The sequence below is a fragment of the Cervus canadensis genome, chromosome 17 (assembly GCF_019320065.1).
Source record: "Cervus canadensis isolate Bull #8, Minnesota chromosome 17, ASM1932006v1, whole genome shotgun sequence".
NCBI lineage: Eukaryota > Metazoa > Chordata > Mammalia > Artiodactyla > Cervidae > Cervus > Cervus canadensis.
Genome location: NC_057402.1, coordinates 25682564 through 25701413, shown reverse-complemented (window position 1 = coordinate 25701413; position 18850 = coordinate 25682564). Strand labels below are relative to the sequence as shown.

The 18850-nt window shown below is 36.8% G+C and overlaps 1 protein-coding gene across 3 annotated transcripts in view; it reads left to right on the top strand.

Annotated features, from left to right (window-relative positions):
• Window positions 1-18850, top strand: part of AKAP6 (A-kinase anchoring protein 6) — a 486105-nt gene that overhangs the window by 397853 nt on the left and 69402 nt on the right. For all 3 annotated transcript variants that reach the window (XM_043489943.1, XM_043489944.1, XM_043489945.1), the window contains exons 10-11: window positions 5169-5315; window positions 8412-8636. In XM_043489943.1, the coding sequence (XP_043345878.1) occupies window positions 5169-5315; window positions 8412-8636 (372 nt within the window). The remainder of the gene's footprint in view (window positions 1-5168; window positions 5316-8411; window positions 8637-18850) is intronic.

The window sequence follows — 18850 nt, the reverse complement described above, 5'->3', positions numbered from 1 at the left end:
GACAAGAGAGACAGACTTGGTATTCTTATGCAGTATTTTACTTAAAATCAGCACTGAAAAGTTTTCAGTTATGGTGGTTTTATTTTTGTTCTCTAACAGGGAATTTTGCTCTAAGTGTTTATTAGAAAAAGCTTAGGTATTTGTTATGTAAAAGGAATGATTGGAGAAATAAGTTGCCAGGTTTCCTACTTAAGTTTTCTGAGTGATATAATTGGAATTAAATTATTAATGGGAGATACTTTAAAAAAGATTGTTTTATGATCTTCTATTAGGGAATTTGCAATTCATTTTAATATTTGTAGTTTGATTTATATTAAAGATAATGCAATCTATGTCCAATTAACAATACATGGCCAATGTAATGTGATTTCCAGATCATGCAAATGGAATAAGCTAGAAGAGGGGGGAAAACTCAATTCTTAACCTCAGATGTAATTTGCTGTGTGAGTTCTGGCAATTTTAAATGACATTGCACTTTTTAATTTTTCCAAAGGCTCAGCAGCAGATTTATCCCAATCAAGAAAGCCTATTATTAATTTACAAGGACAATTGTAGGAGTCTTTATAATTTCTCTGTGCAATTATTCGCCATAAATTGCTAATGGAAAATACAAGGAGTTTGCAAGAAATAAAGACCATTATTTGTCTTGGGCTTGAACCCTCTTCTTAAGTTTTGAACATCTTTGCTAAGAGCTGGTGATAGTGGCTCCATGTGAAACATCGCATGCATCCTGAGATGCTGGATGCTGGTGCTCCGAAAAAGGGGGCAGCGCAAGCACTGCTGCCAAGGGACACTGGTCTTTAGCGGATTCCTGCACTCGGCATGTACAGCTGAGCTGTGGACCCTGGACTTTCATATAAAAAGACTCTTTGTTCACCACTGAATGGCATTAGGCATGGACTTGCTGAGGGGCCACCATGAAGCCTCGCATGAGGAGGGCAAACACTAGCCCGAAAACACAATATGGGAGTCATAGATGGACACATCCCTGCACTTTTGTGCAAAAGTGCATATTTTCACACATAATTTTGCCAGTGGTTTGGTGTTTTGGTGTGTTCCTAGCATAAGCTTTCTTGTTGATAGACTATAGTATATTTTCTTTTCTCAGTGTATTTTCTTTGTCTGTCATGTCCTTATGGAAAACGCATATATGCTGGATATACAGGTATTTATGGTATTTCTTTGCACTAGGAAAGATAATCATACTGTTATTCTAATAACTAGATCATTTTATCCTTGCTTTTACTCTTCCTCATATAAAATCACATGAAGCCTAGTTAAAATACGGCATAAGATGTAAATACGCAAACCCTGGAGACACAGAATCTGACAGCCCTATTCTAATAATCAAGAAAATTCTTTGGTTTAATTCTTGTGTTTCTCATAGCCAAAACTTCACTCTCCGCTCAGCAATGTCTGGTCTCTTTTCAGCATAACCAACAGAAGCACCATACAAAAGTCTTACAATGGATGTCTTAATCTCTCTGTGTGCTTTTAGAGCATTATTTTGAATTCCATCATGCTGCCTTTTTTCTTTCCTCTTCTGAAGTTTTATTACAACAGCAGAATTCCCAGGGAGCTTTGAGGGCAAGGTTCACATAATATAGCCCTGAAGTTTTGCTTAGGTGGAATCCATCCCCCAGTCCTGGCCATCTTTTGATGATCTTTCTATTTCAAAAAGATTCACTGGGTAGAGTCTTGTAGCATTAGCTGTATGTAGTTTATTTTTTATTTTTTTATTTACTAGACAGTGAGCATCGCCATCCCTTTCATGATGCTTTCTTTCTCTGACCTCACAGTGACAAGGCATCTTGTTCTTTAACATTGAGGGAGGCAGAAAAATGCTTGAGTTGCTCAATGTGTGCCTTCTATACCAGTTTCAAAATGGCTTATTCTTCTGGTTTCCATGGTGACAATTAACACTGTTTCAAGCCATTGTTCCAGTCTCCATTTGGGCAGAATTTTCGGTGTGATTTTTAACAAAAAAAAAAAAAAAAAAAGGGGGAAAAAAAAGGTTTTAGGAGGGAAAAAAAGCCTTTAGCATAACTGTCAAAAAAGTTGTCTCAATCAAGTCTTCATGCATTTCTAATTATATTTACTTCAGAAATCCTGTTTTGGCTGACTTCATTTTATAATTCAATTTTAGTATTTGTGCTTTTAAAAAGTAAGCACTGAATAAGAATTTTCTAAAAACTTCTTTAATTCTTAGTTTTTAAAATAAGCTAGTGTTTGTGGTTATATTTAACTGTTTTAAAGTTTTCTTTATATATCTCTATACACACACAAGAGTGGCATTTAGAATAGGAGTGGCCTGTGTCTTTAATTTAGGTCATTCACAGATCTATTAGGAGGCTTCATTAGTCAAAATTGAATTGGCCAAGCAAATACACTTAATAATGTAAATATGCCCTTTCAATAGAGTATATTTTATTTTTGACTAGACAGAGAGGCCCACAGCAGGTGCTGTGGGGAAATTAAATACTGGATGCTTATTTACCTTAGCACTCAAGAAAAGCCATCTGACTTTAACTTTGTTAATCTCATTTTTGACTATTGGAAGAGTAGTCTGTATCATAACGTCCCTAGACTACAGGACACAATGGGGCAGCCTCTGCTCACTTACTGCTGTGGACAGAATGAATATGAAGATTAAATTATTTTCTCACCACAGACTAAAGTAGCCCTACTTGATAGAATGACCAAGAACTAGATAGAGTTGGCAGTTGATTGTCCCTATCTAATGCTTCTGAGAATGTTGGAGAGAGAAAAGCAAAAACATACTCACATCAACAAAAGTATAACCCTCTGGCATGATGACATATACAGCTTGAGGTCTTAAATTATATCAGATTCAACCTTCAGAGTGCTTCAAAAATTAAAATAAACATTTTCACCTTAAATTATGTGGCATTCTGTTACCTCTCATGCACATACCAATACTTACCTAACAATTAGCTGGATTCTCTTAGCGTTTATAGTTTGAAGGCATTGTCCATCAATTCTGTCTCTCATCAGTCTGTTTATACAGTAGGTTACATGGTGACAAAGAGAGCGTACATGAAGACAAGTTTTTTTTAAACGCAGTAACTTTTTACAATAGCTATTGCAGTGACTACCAGTGCTAGACTTCACAGAGAAAATTAATTTATTATATCTAAAAGTACATTAATTGCTTTTTATATATTTCTTATTACAAGACTATGTTTTTTGTGGGACACATCTATGCTGTTGCCTTTCATGACAGATCTGCTGTGTAGTTGCTGTTCAAAGTTGGGGTAAAGAGAGAGGGTGAGCGTGTTACAAGTGAAAGTGATAACTGGTCGAGGCTGCTCCCAGGTGGCACAGGTGGAGAACTCCTTCTATCAATTAATGCACGTGGCATAAGTAAAAGATTTGAATAGGATTCTTCTGCTTGCTTGAAATTCTCGTTCCTCCAGTATGATGTCAAAGAAGTCTTACCAAATTAATTATGTAAACCTTTGTCAGCAGTATCACCTTTAGTTGGGAATCTGATTGCATAAAGCAGATTGCCCTTTCCTCCAATCATTGCTCTGATAAATAAACAGAACACTTGTTGAGTGTTGAGTCCAGAGGACTCAAGCAAACCGTGTATTTTATAACTGTTGGAGTAATGTGGTCATGGTAATTGCCTGCCATTAGAAAATGAATTCAGAACTCCCATGTTTCACAGGCCAAATTCTGAAAGAACTCTAAAGCAACCCTTGATTCTTTTCATTATGCATATTCATGTAATTTTGGATACTCTGACTCCCTGATCAACATTCATTAATACTATGAAATGCTTTAAATCACCTCATTTAAAACATTTTGTTCTGTGATCCACAAATGACTAACATTTGGAGAAGTTTACATAATACAAATGATGTGCATGTTTAGTGTAAATGAAAGATTAAAATATGAAGCAAAAAGTATGCAAACATATGCAGGAAAATGCTGAGGGCCTATTAACTGAAACAAGGATTTTATACCTTCTTTTCCTTTAAGCTGCTTCTAATTGTATTTTAGTTGGGGATCTTTTGAAATATCCTGTTCTCAGGTGAATAAAATCACCCAAGTGCTTGGGGATGTTTTGAACTTGCTGTTTTCCTACCTTGCCCAGACAAAAGCTTTTCTTATTAGATCTGATAAGGTGCTCGTTTTAGCTCAGTTAGGACAATGGACCTTGGTAACCTAACTTTCATGCCTTGAAGAAAGAAGTTTAGGGATTGTCAGTATACATTTGGAAATGTGCTAAAGTGGTAAAATAGGTTTAATACTTTAAACGGAATCTAGGTTTTTTTTTCTGTTCAGTAGTGTTTTTATGTGCACATTTAAAAAATACATCCACAGTCATTTATAGTTGTCCATAATATAGGACTTTCTAACTATGAAGATAGAGTTATTTGAAGAGAATCACCATAGTAACTGTCACATTAAATAGCACTTACATTATCGCTTGCAAAACATCTTTTAGGAGACACTCACTTGGCAGTTTGTTAGAAAACCATGTATATCAGGGGATGAGAGTTCTGTAATTGATTGTGATGTTTGGGGACATTTTATAGTAATCAATAAGGAAGCATAGATTTGTAACCATTCTCAAAGAGGTGTTTTTTTCCTCTCTCTATATATACCTCTTCTCCAAGCCCACACAAGAATTTTTAAGTAAAAAAGAAATGAAAAAAAAAATTAACTAAGAATTCAGAGGACTTATAGGGTAAGGAAGAAATTACATAATTTTTAGAGATCAATTTATTTGTACCACTCTGAGACTGGTCCTTTAGAGGGCAGAAATGAGTGATGGGCAATACTCCAGAGCAAATATTGACCAAGACTAATTGTAATATTAAATCCCCCAGACCAGGTATTTTCATTTGGAATATTTCAAGATAAAGATCAAATATGTACAAACTTTAGAAAGACATAAAGCTTATTCAACTAAATAGAATACCTCGGATGTTTGTGTGTGTAAAAAAAAAAAATATATATATATAATAACCGTTTTCATCAATTTTTCTCAACTACTCAAGGTTCTTAGTTTAGCCTCACCATAAATTTTATTGGAGACAAAAACTTTTAACACCCGTGAGCCGCACTAACTCTGTGCTCAAAGATTTTCTAAGAATACCTCTTTCCCTAATGAAATCTTTTTTCTCTTCCCGTTTTAGCGATACAGTGTGGAAATGTCCATCAGAGACCTGAAAAAGACGGAGCTGCTTAGTAAGGTTGAAGCTTTGAAGAAAGGTGGCGTTTTACTACCAAATGATCTCCTTGAAAAAGTGGATTCAATTAATGAAAAATGGGAACTGCTTGGGGTATTTGCATTTTTATTACTGTTTGTAGGTTATGTGTACATTTTTTGTGTAGTGAAGTACTCTATCTGTCTGATTTCTAATTTGAGGCACAAATATCTCTCTCTTTCAATTCACTACCTACATTTCAAACAAGCTATTCATGCTATTATGGGGGAAAAACACTGCTTTTCCTCTTCTGTTGATTTTTTTTTTTTTACTCTGAGCTTGTCTCCTTTCAGATTTTTAATAATTTTGGTTCTTTAATACATAAAAAAGTAAGTAAAATATGCCATGTATTATGGGTAGGCACAAGTCAACTGTAATACAGTATATCTGATATACACTGACTGTCATGCTTGAATGAATGTTAATAGAATTTATTCCAAAGGTACATGTTAGAGACATCCACTGTTTAACTATTTACTGTACCCTTCAGATGAAAAGTGGAGTTGTCACTACAGCTTTCAAGTCACACTAAAGCCACCAAAACAAAGATGCAAATTTGACCCAAATCTGAATTGCAGAATTAAACCAGCCTCTGTTTTGTGCCTCAATTTCCAGCTCACTTTTAACAAAGGCCAAAAAAAAAAAGTTTCATGTAATTCATTTCACGCCATGATGGGCTGGGTCTCAGCCAAGCACTGAGATGCAAGAATCTGGCAAAAAGGCAATATAGAGATTCTGTTACCCAGAGACCAGGATGGCACTGTGCAGGGGACAGTTCTGTCCTTTTGTTGGAAGACAGCTGAGAGAGAGAGGTTAGACTCGATTTTTTCATCAACTTCTCTCTTAAATTGCCTTCACTTCAAATCAAGGGTAAGCTAAATTTGTCAATTACTTAAATGATTAATTCTAATAGCTAAGTATGGGTGGTGTCAGTTATGGAGCATGATTTTGCATGCCTTCCCTTTCCTGACTTTTTTTTTTTTAACTTTTAAGGGAATAATACTCCAAAAATATTTTGAATAAAAAGCTCTCCATGTACCTTGATGACTTGGAGGAATGCCATGTTCAGTTTATGCCATGCTTAATCTAGGTGATTAAAAAACTGCAAGTATAAATCCTTGCTTTCTCATCTAAATTCACCACACTCTACAGTTGTACAAAGTAACTTAAAACATTAAAAGTTTTTATTCTGACCTATTGTTATATCACTTTTCAATTATTATTAATGGCTTTCATTTTATTATATGGTGATTTAGATCTGAACCTGCTAAATTCTATAGAATTCATTGATCTCATTCAGGAGAAATGTGGTTAGTGTCTGACATTTTAAGGATTGTTTACTAAATAGATGAGAGCAGCAACTTTATTTGCTCAGTAGATAAAGTGATAGTTTGTCTGTGCTATACTTTCACATATCTGTTTCTAACTTGATAAATAATTAATAATAATCTTTTTGGAAAATTGTTTGAAGTATGTCATATATATAGCTCCCTAAACAAAAACTTTAAATCAAGATAATATTAAAAAAAAAAAACAGAGTCTTTCGCTATCCTTTATGAGCCAGATACCTTTAAAATGGTTGCCATTTTGACAAAAATATCATTCGAATGCAATATGCTGAATGTTGCTATGATTTCTGGGGAGAGAAGGGTGGAAGGAAGATTTTCACAAAACGTGTGCCACACTACCACCACCCGGCACACTGCTTTAATTGGCATGATTACATTTTAATTGGCATGAAAAAAAATTTAAAGACAAGGATTTTAACTTCTAACAATGGTAAAATAGAGGGATATGGTTTTTAATATTACTTTCATCTAAGGTGAACAGTGTGGAATGGAAATACATTAGAATGAAATGTCAGTGGTGCGTACAGTTTAATCTGTGAAATTTTGTCCCCTGTGCTGCATATTACTCTGTCTCAATTGCATATTAAACAACCCTATCAAGGCAGGCATTGGCATCTGCTGTGCTGACACAAATTGTGAATTAAATGAAATTGATGTCCTCTGTCGTATATTTATGAAGACGGACCATTCTCTGAAGTATTCTGTTTATGAAGAATTTATGATTGCAAACTGTTCCAGAACAAAAAAGTGGCAATAAATTCTTTTTTGTGACCCTACCCTCCAAGGGCATTGACTTCACCTCCTGCTGCTACTTTTGTTACAGCATAAAAACAATAGCTAAATCTGGATTCCACTGAGGGTCTTCAAATTATCAATATTTGCACCATGAAAATACAAGGGTGTTGCCAGGAAAGGCTATTTTTCTGTTACGATCTCCTAAAGATACTATTTACAGAACACTACACAGCAGATGAATGTTGGTTGACTTCATTTTATTTGTGTTTTAAAGCTGATGTTTGTAGGTTTAATTCATCCTTATAGAATAACTCCTTCTGATGCTCCAAATAGAGTGTTTTTCACCAAAAAAAAAAAAAAAAACAAAGCAAAAAAGCCTCCTCTGACCATACTCCATGCCATAGTGGTTCATCTAAGCAGAGTTCTAGCATAGTGGATTGGGACTCATTTTAACACTTATTTTAGAAATTCTAGCATCCACAAATGCGAAGTGGGAAGAATTGAAAGGTTGAATGATTTCCAGGGCAGGTAAAATCGACAAGAGCGCCAAGGAGGTTGCCCCTTCTTAACAGCCCTGAATCATAAGGTTTGGGGAATTGTACTTCACAAAACAACAAAAAAAGAAATTTCATTCTCTTTTGTGCAATCTTCTCTTGGCCTCTTTAACATATTGATTAAACTCAAACTTCTATCTCCTGAAAATTTTAGGCAGAGAATTTTTACTGTAAACTCCTGTCATGAGAATTCAAATGAATTTTTATGAGTGACCATGGTGAACTGTAGGGTCAGAGCTCCTTTCTGTTAGAGGAAATTACCAGTGAATGAGGTCTTCTTAAGCCTCTAGTGGTAGTCAGAACAACACCCATGGCTTGAGAATCAAGTTCTTAATGGAACAATGAGCTCGTCTGAACTGAATGTCAGTCGTAACAGGGCAGGTGCAGCAGACACCTTCCAGGTGGGCTCTTGTCACCAGCCAAACTGTGATATATATTTGGTACCTATGCTAATCAATGTTTTTTCTTTTTCTTTCTTTCTTTCTTTCTTTTTTTTTGCTGTTGGTGTTTTTGTTTTTAATCTGCTGCATTAGAAAACCCTAGGAGAGAAGATCCAGGACACAATGGCGGGCCACAGTGGGTCGAGTACACGTGACCTGCTCTCTCCTGAAAGCGGAAGCCTGGTAAGGCAGCTGGAGGTCAGGATCAAAGAACTGAAAGGGTGGCTGAGAGATACAGAGCTTTTCATCTTCAATTCCTGTCTGAGACAAGAAAAGGAAGGAACAATGAATGCTGAGAAACAACTGCAATACTTTAAGGTAATAAAAAAACAATCAAAGTTGATAAAAAGCTTTCTTTATGGTAGGGATGAAATATTTATCAAGTACATAAAGTATTATACCCATGTATCTATGTATCACTGTGCACTTAAATGTTTCCTTGAATTTATAGACACCCTCCACATTTCTTATATGCCAGCGTCTGTGTGTTTATAAAGATGAACATTAAGCATATCAAATACACATTGTGTAGGGGAAATCTCTGCTGCTTGTGGGTTTTGTGCAGAGCCTATTGAAGGAGGGCTTTGATAAATTAAAAGCAGACCAGCAGACACTCAAGACAACCAAGGACTTTGAAAGGCAGACCTACATGTTCTATAAATAATGTGGCTAAAAATACTTCTATAAATTGATATGATAAAAGAACATAATTTAATTGAAGAGTATTAATGCTCACAAAAGGAAATATAATTTTTACATATGAAAGAATTAGTTACTTACAGAAGGAAGAAATAAAGTAAAAGAGGTTCCTACATTAGAGGCATTTTCCTCCATAGAAAAATGTCAACCTTAGCAACACAGCCGTGTGCATGTTTGCTGTATGTCCACGAAGAAGTGTTCCCCTTGTTTGTTCCCATGGTTTACACAATATCTATTCAAAAGCAGCTTAAAATTCAAATGCTGGCTCTTACCGGCCACACTAGCCTGTACTACTTGAGCCCTCCCATCAATTCAGTGATTATTTGGGCTCTGGCTGGTGTCAGCCTAAGGCTTTTGGGTTGCAAACCTGAATTTGCTGGCTTGAGAGGTTTGAAAGAGGAGAAAAGGGGAAATCAAGAAGGAAGAATTTCTTGATACCAAGCAAGTGGTTCTTCTCAAAGCCTTCTAGGACCAGGTTTTCTTCATCTCATACCTTCTGCCCTGCCCTCTTCGAGCAGTCTACATATCAGAGAATGTAGTCACATGTAGCTCACCTTCCCTTGCCAGACAGGCAGGCTCCCCTGCTCACCTGCATAACCCAAGAGGAGGCCCCCCTAGGGTAAGGGCACTGCATTTCTCAGTAAGCCATCTGTATCACACACCTACACATTGCTTTTTACTTGAACTCCTTGTCTGCCATTGAGTTGAACTTAAAAGTCTCTTGCCAAGGCATATGGGTTTCACTCTGTAACATCTAATATCCGAAAGATTTGTTATTTGACCTCCGCTTGTTTAAGTCTAACTCCCCATTTCGGGGAGATGAAGTCTTCAGATATTTCCCTCTGTGTTATTTGAACTTTACAGGTACCTTGCAAAGCATCCTGGTCATCAATAGGCTAGATGTTGTGTAACATATTTTCTTTCTGTTATGCCTGTATTGCAGCTTTAGTGAACTGGTTAGTGGCCCCAGTTAGTTTTCTGACCTTGGTCATATTTCTTGTATGATCCCTGGTGCCTCAGTTTCTTCATCTATGAAATGGTATGCTGGTAATATGTATCTCACACAGTTATGAGCTCACATGTGTAAATCATTCTTTCTACTTTTTGTAATGATGCATTCATAAAGGATAGGTATTTCTTAATATTATAAGACCAAAGATGTTACATAATAATTGGAAACAGTAACAGGAAGTTTGTGATTACAGTTATTTGTATACCTGCCTACCTACCCACTTGGCTCATACATAGGTAACTGAAAGCCAGTTTTTCCCACATCCGCTATTATCATAAATGGAAGCATAAGCAGTTCTGCATTGATTTCACTGGTGCTGCCAAATGACGTTAGCTTTATGCTTTAGGTTTATACACTGTCATCAATGTCATTTTCAGCTAGATCCTAGTAACAAATTTAAAAGAGATTAAGAGAGACAGAGATACGTCTCTTGGCTTCCAAATCATTAAACAGTTTCTAGGAGTTCCAGTCATTTGCTAACTAATACTTTCTGGCCACTAGGGTATATTCACTACACCTAATTCATTATTTACAATGTGTACTTTAGTGCCTGAAAATCATCATAGAAGTTTTCTTTTAAAAGTACTAGAGATACTTTTTGCTGTTTAATTTTTTTCTTCAAAGATGATTTTTCTTTAGAGCATTTTTATGTTTTCAGTATCACTATTCATTAGTGATACTACTAATGCCCCACTTTTATGCCTCACTCTCACTTATTTAGCTATTAAAAAAAGTTATTATTACATTATAGTTAATAATAATATAGTTATTAATAATAACTAAATAGTAAATGATAATAACAACACTTTACCATCTGAGCCACCAGGGAAGCCCAAACTAATAATATAGTTATTATTATTTTAAAAATAATAAATAATATTTCCTATTCCAAACAACAGATAGGATCTTGATGGTAATAATAGCTCATCTTATGTTTTTCCCAGCCCTGTTCCATCCCCTGCTACCCTTACCTAAGATAGCATGATCCTGAATCCCATGTTCTTTATTTACTTTCTTTCCTCTGGTAGGAAGGAATATTTTTAATTTTAGTTGCTTTTAACTTTATTAAAAGGTAATCATGCTGTATATTATCTTTTAGGATTTCTTTTTCACTTAACATTATAATGCCAAGATTCATTCATCTCACGGAGTGTGGCTGTAATTCACTTACTTTGACATTGTGTGATATTCCATTATATGTACCTGTATCTCACTTAATGCTACTAGCAACATATGAGGTTGGTATTAGGATCCCGACTTTGCAAATGTGGAAACAGGCACATGGAGGTTAAGTTTTGTGTGTCCAAGGCCACACTTGGTAGAATTTGGTTTTCAATCCAGAACTGTCTGACTCTTCTAAAGCCCATTCTTTGAACTTCTATGCAAAATTGATATTTATTGGTATTTACTAAATGCCTTCCCATGCCAGGTGACTCAAAGGGAAGAGCAGGACAGATGTGATCTGATTTTCTGCAGGACAGAAAATTGTGATCACCTTCTTATGTGTGTTTTTATTTATTTTTATGAGTGAAGAACTTGAGATACAGAAAGTGAATTCAGACAGCAACCAGCAGTGAAGACAGAGCAAAAGCCATGGGCTTTAGGTTCAAAGCCTAAATGTGATTGTTTCTTGGTGGTAATTTTATTAGTCACAGTCTTCAGCAATTTGGCCAGAATAGCAAATGGCTGTAGCTATTAATGATCTAGAGAGGTGAAAATATTTGTGTTTTTGTTTTACATATTTGTACAATATCAGTGTCAATTTCTTTGCCATGTATCACTTTTAAAATTGAAGCTTTTAAAACTTTTTGAGATTATGGAGTCCTGATGATTTTCTTTTATGACCTGGAACTCTAATCTCTTCTAAAGTTTTGACCTTGAGGAATTTGGTCAGATAAGCTAAGTGCATCTAGCATGATAGCACTTTTTTTTTTTTTTAAAGAAAGCTTTATGCATATTTGTTGTAATAAATGTCTTTCCTAGCCAGAATTATAAATATTTCTGAGTTGTTTGCTCTTTAGTGCTTAGTGTATAATTAGTTAAGTGTTCTGTATATTACCACATTCATTGGAAGAATGAAACCAAATGTTCGTAATATAATAATATTGTAATATAATGTTTATAACCTGTCAAAGTCATAATTGGTAATAGGCATATGCAGAATATGAACTTTTTACTTACCCCAAATCCAAAAAAGCAGATAACCTCTGCCTTCCTAAGTGATAAAACCACTTAGATAAGAGAGTTATTAAAGAACCTTTGTGTGTCAAAAACTCTTTGCCACGTTCCGCCTTTTCTTATGGGTTCCCAAATGTCTTCTGCTGTCATTGGTCACACAGAAGACAGGCTTTATCCACAGGATTTAGCTTTATGATTCTCCATTCTCTAAAGTCTCAGGCTTTTAACAGAATGAATTTCTTTATGTGACACCCAGAGTAATGATAGATAGGCCACAGTGCACTGCCCAGGAGAACAGGGAAGGAGGGTGCTGCATATAAAAAGGAAAATCCGTCGCTTTGTAGACACAGCCATTTCCTTCTCAGAGCTTGGTCTGGGATGAGAGAAAGGATCAGGGTCTTACGTTTTCAGAAAAAGAAAAAAAGCAATTGTGGAATTTATTCTTTTCCTTTAAGGCAGTAATGTGATAAATGTAGGATTAGACATGAGGCAGAATTCTACCTAAGAAAGAGTCAGAGCCCTGGATGGGAGAGACAGGAAGGTGTGAGCCCAGGGATAGAAAGGCAGAAACAGTTCAGGAGTGAACACACTGTGACAACAAAATGCAGACAGCACATCCGAGATGTAATGAGGCCAGCTGGCAAAGGGCCCCTTAGAGCTGTGTGTGTGCGGCTTCAATGCCATTGGCTGGAAAGCATTGCTTTTTAACAGTGACCCTTCAGAGAGAGAAAAAAAAATAATTCCTTAATCATATGTTCCTTGTACCCCGTAACGAAGTTCATTATTCTAAAGACTCAAATTGGGAGAAATTATCCATTATCAGTTAAAGGAGGCTGCAGCACTGGACTGGGTCCAGAACCAGCCTAGGAAGGATAAGTCTAGACCAGCCAAGGGGCTCTGTCACTGAGAAGAATGAGTGGAATAGATATGGTTGCCTTCTCAATGACTGATGTCCCAAATTTGCTTACTAATTTAAATTTGACCAGGCACTTTTATGCATGTTATTATATTTAAACCTTACCCTAACAACATAAGTTGAAAATTGTGATCACCTTCTTTTTTTTTTTTTTTTTTTTGTGATCACCTTCTTATGTGTGTTTTTATTTATTTTTATGAGTGAAGAACTTGAGATACAGAAAGTGAATTCAGACAGCAACCAGCAGTGAAGACAGAGCAAAAGCCATGGGCTTTAGGTTCAAATCTTAGTACTCTCCCATTCTGTCATTTGCTGACCCTTAAATACACTGAAACCTTCCTTGTCTTACCTTAAATCAAGGGTTAGCAAACATTTTCTGTAAAAAAGCAGATAATACGATCTCTGTCACAGTTGTTCAACTCTGCTGTGCTGTGCTAAGTCAGTTCAGTGCGTCAGCTTCTTTGCAACCCTATGGACCATAGCCCACCAGGGTCCTCTGTCCATGGGATTCTCTAGTCAAGAATCCTGGAATGGGTTGCTGTGCCTTCCTCCAGGGGATCTTCCCGACCCAAGGATCAAACCCGAGTCTCTTACGTCTCCTGCACTGGCAGGTGGGTTCTTTACCACTTGTGCCACCAGGGAAGCCCATTCAACTCTGCTATTGTAGAGTAAAAGCAGCCAGAGACAATATGTAAATGAATATATATGGTGTGTTCAATAAAACTAATTTACTAAACTGTTTACAAGAGCAGTTGGTGGGCCAGATTTGACCAGCAGACTTTAGTTTCCTGACCCTGCTCTAGATTACAAAAATTACCAAAAACATGGTGATGGGTACCATCTGCATGCTAGAACTGCAATAGGAGGAACAAAACATTCTTTTAATAACTGTAACAATGACAACCAGTACTTACTGAGTGGTCATAGGAGGCGAGTCACAGTTCCTAATTTTTTCCATTCACTTATTTAACACTCATCACAGTCTTGAGACAGTTGGTTTATTATCCGTATTTATGGATGAGAAAACTGAGACAGGGAAAATTGAAGTTACTCAAGATCATACTGTTAGTCAGGGATAGAGCCAATAGGCCAATAGTCAGACCTAGAAAGTTTGCTCCTGAATCTGCCGCTACTTTGTAGACTCATTAGTCCCTGGGTCAAAGAACTATTTCTGGAAGAGAAAAACACATTAATTTGTAGCTTACTCTGTCATTTCTTCCTTTTCTGATTACTTGGATAGCCATCTATAGGCTGTTGGGTTGTAACCCCATCAGGAGTTATAACCCCTGGCTATAACCTGAAACCAACCCCCATAAGCAGAGGGCAGGAAAAGACAGAAGAAAGAAGCTGACCACTCCAGATTGGTAGTTGGCAATTTTAATAAGAAAGGAAACTTAGGAGGCTTGTCATGGGCAGCCATGAGACAAGCAGATTTCCATACCTGCCAGAATCTTATAGGTTTATATAGAGGCTTGACCTGAGTTCAGTCATATATGGAGTCCATTTAGTCTTATCACCACACTCTTATCTCTAGGCCTTGCCTTTGGGACAGCTTCTAAGAGGGACAGGGGTAGAGACGAGGAATCCAGTTGCCTAGGTTCAGCTTGAAGGTCAAATTGATAGTCACGCGACTCAGTGTTTTAAATTTTGGAAATCAAAATTTTCAGAGTAGGGTTTTTAACAGAATTTCAAATTAACTCTGAAGTTTGCAGCATTACTAAGTAATTAGCTGAAAGGGAATATCACTGATGTACTTTTACAAAATAGATACATAAAAGAGCTAAGCACAGTTCACATGGTTTCAGAAGTATTTTCCCAAATCTCACTCTGTAATTTCCGGAAATAAAAATAGAACCAATCTAGCCAAGAGGTTTAAAGGGAATTTCCCATGTCCACTCTAATCAATCTCAAATGGCACCACAAATAATCACACTTCCTGTGTCCTTCAAAACTCTCAATATTAAGGAGGTAAGGTTGAGGGACAGAAGAGAATAGTCTGGAATTTTGAGATATGAGAAAGGTGGCCATGTTCCCTACAGGATCATCTCTGCTGCTGTGTCCTAGAGCCACTCATTACAAACTTGGTAATGATACTGTTGGCAAAGCTGCAAACAAAGAATTACAGTAATTCATTCTGGCTGTAACAAAAGCTTGTAAAACGCCTTCAAAATCAACAGACCTCAAATAAGATTTAATCCTTTCTATGTGTCTTAAATACTTTTTTTAAAGCTATATTAACCATATATGTTCATAAAAAAATACTGAAATCAGCTTTTATCAGATATTTCCCCCACTGTGTGTGTGTGTGTGTGTGTGTGTGTGTGTGTATAATTCCATCATCTAACATTTCTTTGGAAATAATTGTAAGTAATTGAATACAATCCAGAATTGCCTTGTAAAGAGAAAAACATTGGCTGGATTAAGGTTGAAGTTCAAAGATAGATCTAAATAGATGTTATTCACACTGACCATCAGGGTAGTGGGAAGACCCACAGGAAATTTTTATAGGCAATCCCAGTGTAAGCCTTCTAAAGTACAGAAAATGGAGTAACTAAGGCCTAATTCATTCTGAGTACACCTTTTTCTAGAATACACTGAATGATCCCTGAAGTGGCACATGTTGCCTCGGAGTTAAAGATGCAGAGAGGTAGCTATGTACTCATTTCATATGTGTCATTTGTATTATTGCTCTCAGATATGACTCAGATGGTAAAGAGTCTGTCTGCAGTGTGGGACACCTGGATTCGATCCCTGGGTTGGGAAGATTCCCTGGAGAAGGAAATGGCAACCTACTTCCATATTCTTGAGTGGGAAGTCCCATGGACACAGGAGCCTGGCGGGCTACAGTCCATAGGGTTGCAAAGAGTCGGACATGACTGAGTGACACACACAAAGGCTGAGATGGTAATCTAGAAAGATGACAGATATGTCACCTGTCCTTACTTTACTGCTGCCTGAAAAACCACAAATAACTGTCTTTAGGCTCTGAAACCACAGTGATGAATATTTCTGTTCTTACTAAATTTCTTCCATTCAGTTCAGTTGCTAAGTCATGTCCTACTCTTTGCAACCCCATGAACCACAGCACGCCAGGCCTCCCTGTCCATCACCAACTCCCGGAGTCCACCCAAACCCATATCCATTGAGTCGGTGATACCATCCAACCATCTCATCCTCTGTCGTCCCCTTCTCCTCCTGCACTCAATCTTTCCCACCATCAGGGTGTTTTCAAATGAGTCAGCTCTTCGTATCAGGTGGCCGAAGTATTGGAGTTTCAGCTTCAACGTCACTCTTTCCAATGAACACCCAGGACTGATCTCCTTTAAGATGGACTGGTTGGATCTCCTTGCAGTCCAAGGGACTCTCAAGAGTCTTTTCCAACACCACAGTTCAAAAGCATCAATTCTTCTGCACTCAGCTTTCTTTATAGTCCAACTCTCACATCCCTACATGACCACTGGAAAAACCATAGCCTTGACTAGACGGACCTTTGCTGACAAAGTAATGTCTCTGCTTTTTAATATGCTGTCTGCTGCTGCTGCTAAGTCGCTTCAGTCGTGTCTGACTCTTTGCGACCCCATGGACAGCAGCCTACCAGGCTCCTCTGTCCATGGGATTTTCCAGGCAAGAGTACTGGAGTGGGTTGCCATTGCCTTCTCCGATAGATATGCTGTCTATCGGAGCATAGGTTGATCATAACTTTCCTTCCAAGGAGTAAGCGTCTTTTAATTTCATGGTTGCAGTCACCATCTTGCAGTGCTTTTGGAGCCCAGAAAAATAAAGTCAGCCACTGTTTCCACTGTTTCCCCATCTATTTGCCATGAAGTGGTGGGACTGGATGCCATGGTCTTAGTTTTCTGAATGTTGAGCTTTATGCCAACTTTTTCACTCTCCTCTTTCACTTTCATCAAGAGGCTCTTTAGTTCTTCTTCACTTTCTGCCATAAGGGTGGTGTCATCTGCAATCTGAGGTTATTGATATTTCTCCCGGCAATCTTGATTCCAGCTTGTGCTTCCTCCAGCCCAGCGTTTCTCCTGATGTACTCTGCATCTAAGTTAAATGGGCAGGGTGACAATATACAGCCTTAACATTACTTAAATATTATTTTAATTGTTAATAGACTCAAGTTAGGAAGGAACTGGGAGTACACAATTGTCGAATTGCCCTTCATGTAGATAAGGTTGAAGCAGTGAATTTGATCCACTGCAGTGTAGAAGCCTAAATGTGTGGGTTCAAGATGCTTGAGCTTATCCTGTTTCTACCTATTTCTAATCCATGATTTTTCTTAAAGCCCCAGGTTTCTTATCTTTAAAATAGGCATAGTAATAACACCTAACCTCATAGAGTGGCTATGAGTATTAAATGATATAATATATATGAAAGTTCTTTAAAATAGAGCCTACCTGATGGAAACTCAATACATATTAGCTATCAACATTATAATTACTATAGCATAAACTTGTCTTTCTTAAAAGGCATTTATTTTAAAACAGTATACATATATACAGTAGATAACATAAGTGGTAAATAGTAAATGGAGACATTTCCATGGATTTCAATTACTTCAGAATTAGTTGTATGATCTTTAGGAACTGAATTATCTATTAGTTGCACCATTTACCTATTACTATGTAGGTAAAGAAGGTCACAAGACAGTTGTTTTCCTCTCAAGACTAGAAAAAAAAAAATGAGGTAGTCAGCAGACCTCCTAAGTTTGTGCTCTGACCTATGGACTGGACAGCTTTTCTGGGGTGTAGAAAACTAGATCCCAGATAATCAAAGGTGGGTCTCCACATTGGGCTACTTTACAGATTTTGTGCAAGGTGGTGATTCTTGGAGGGCATTTTCTTCTCTACTTTCTGTCTCCCTGACTCTTGTCAACACCCCTTTATAGCTTCATCATATTTCTCACAGATCATTGGTCTACAATACATACATACCCCCACATACACAATTAGACTTTCATTTAAGGAAACAAACAAAACTTTTTTTTTCCCAATGTTCATGTTGAATTGTCAATCATCTTTTTGTAATTTTTCCATATCATTCTTTTATAATTTAACTAATCAATGGTATTTATTGAATATCCTCACTAGGTTCTGTTAGTTGGCAGTATTACGATCTAGGATTTTCAACTGTGTAATCTCAGCAACTAATTTCTCTTCTCTTTGTCTAATATTCTTTATTTGTAAATTTGGACTCTTGAATGAAAAAAAATTCTCTTCAACTGTAGCATTCTGTGATTCTGCACTAGCCATCTTTTTTCTATCATTAAATTTATTCAATTGCAGGTGCCATTTAATTCCTCTAAACAATACTTTGGCTTTGGCACAAAATTACTGGTATATAATTAACTTTATATACAAGGATTCATGTTTGTGTCATTGAAAATGCTACCTCAGAAGGACAAAAGCATCTTTTGAACCCAAGTTGCAATGTTGTTACCTTTGTCACCATGGTTGTTGTCTCTTCGTACCCGTTTTCTTTCTAATATTATAGTGTTTTTATAATTTGAATAGAGATACTGCATAAAATGTAAAGGTAAACATCTTCCTAGTTATGAATTTCAGTCAGGATGCTGGCACAGGTAACGTGTTTTGTTTCATCAGAACTTGGTTGATTTAAAAGTAGAAAGAAATATGTCAGTAAAATACTGGTGCAACTAGTATTATTAATATAATTATATTCATTCTCATACTTTCAATAATTTCTTTTGGCATTTGCATT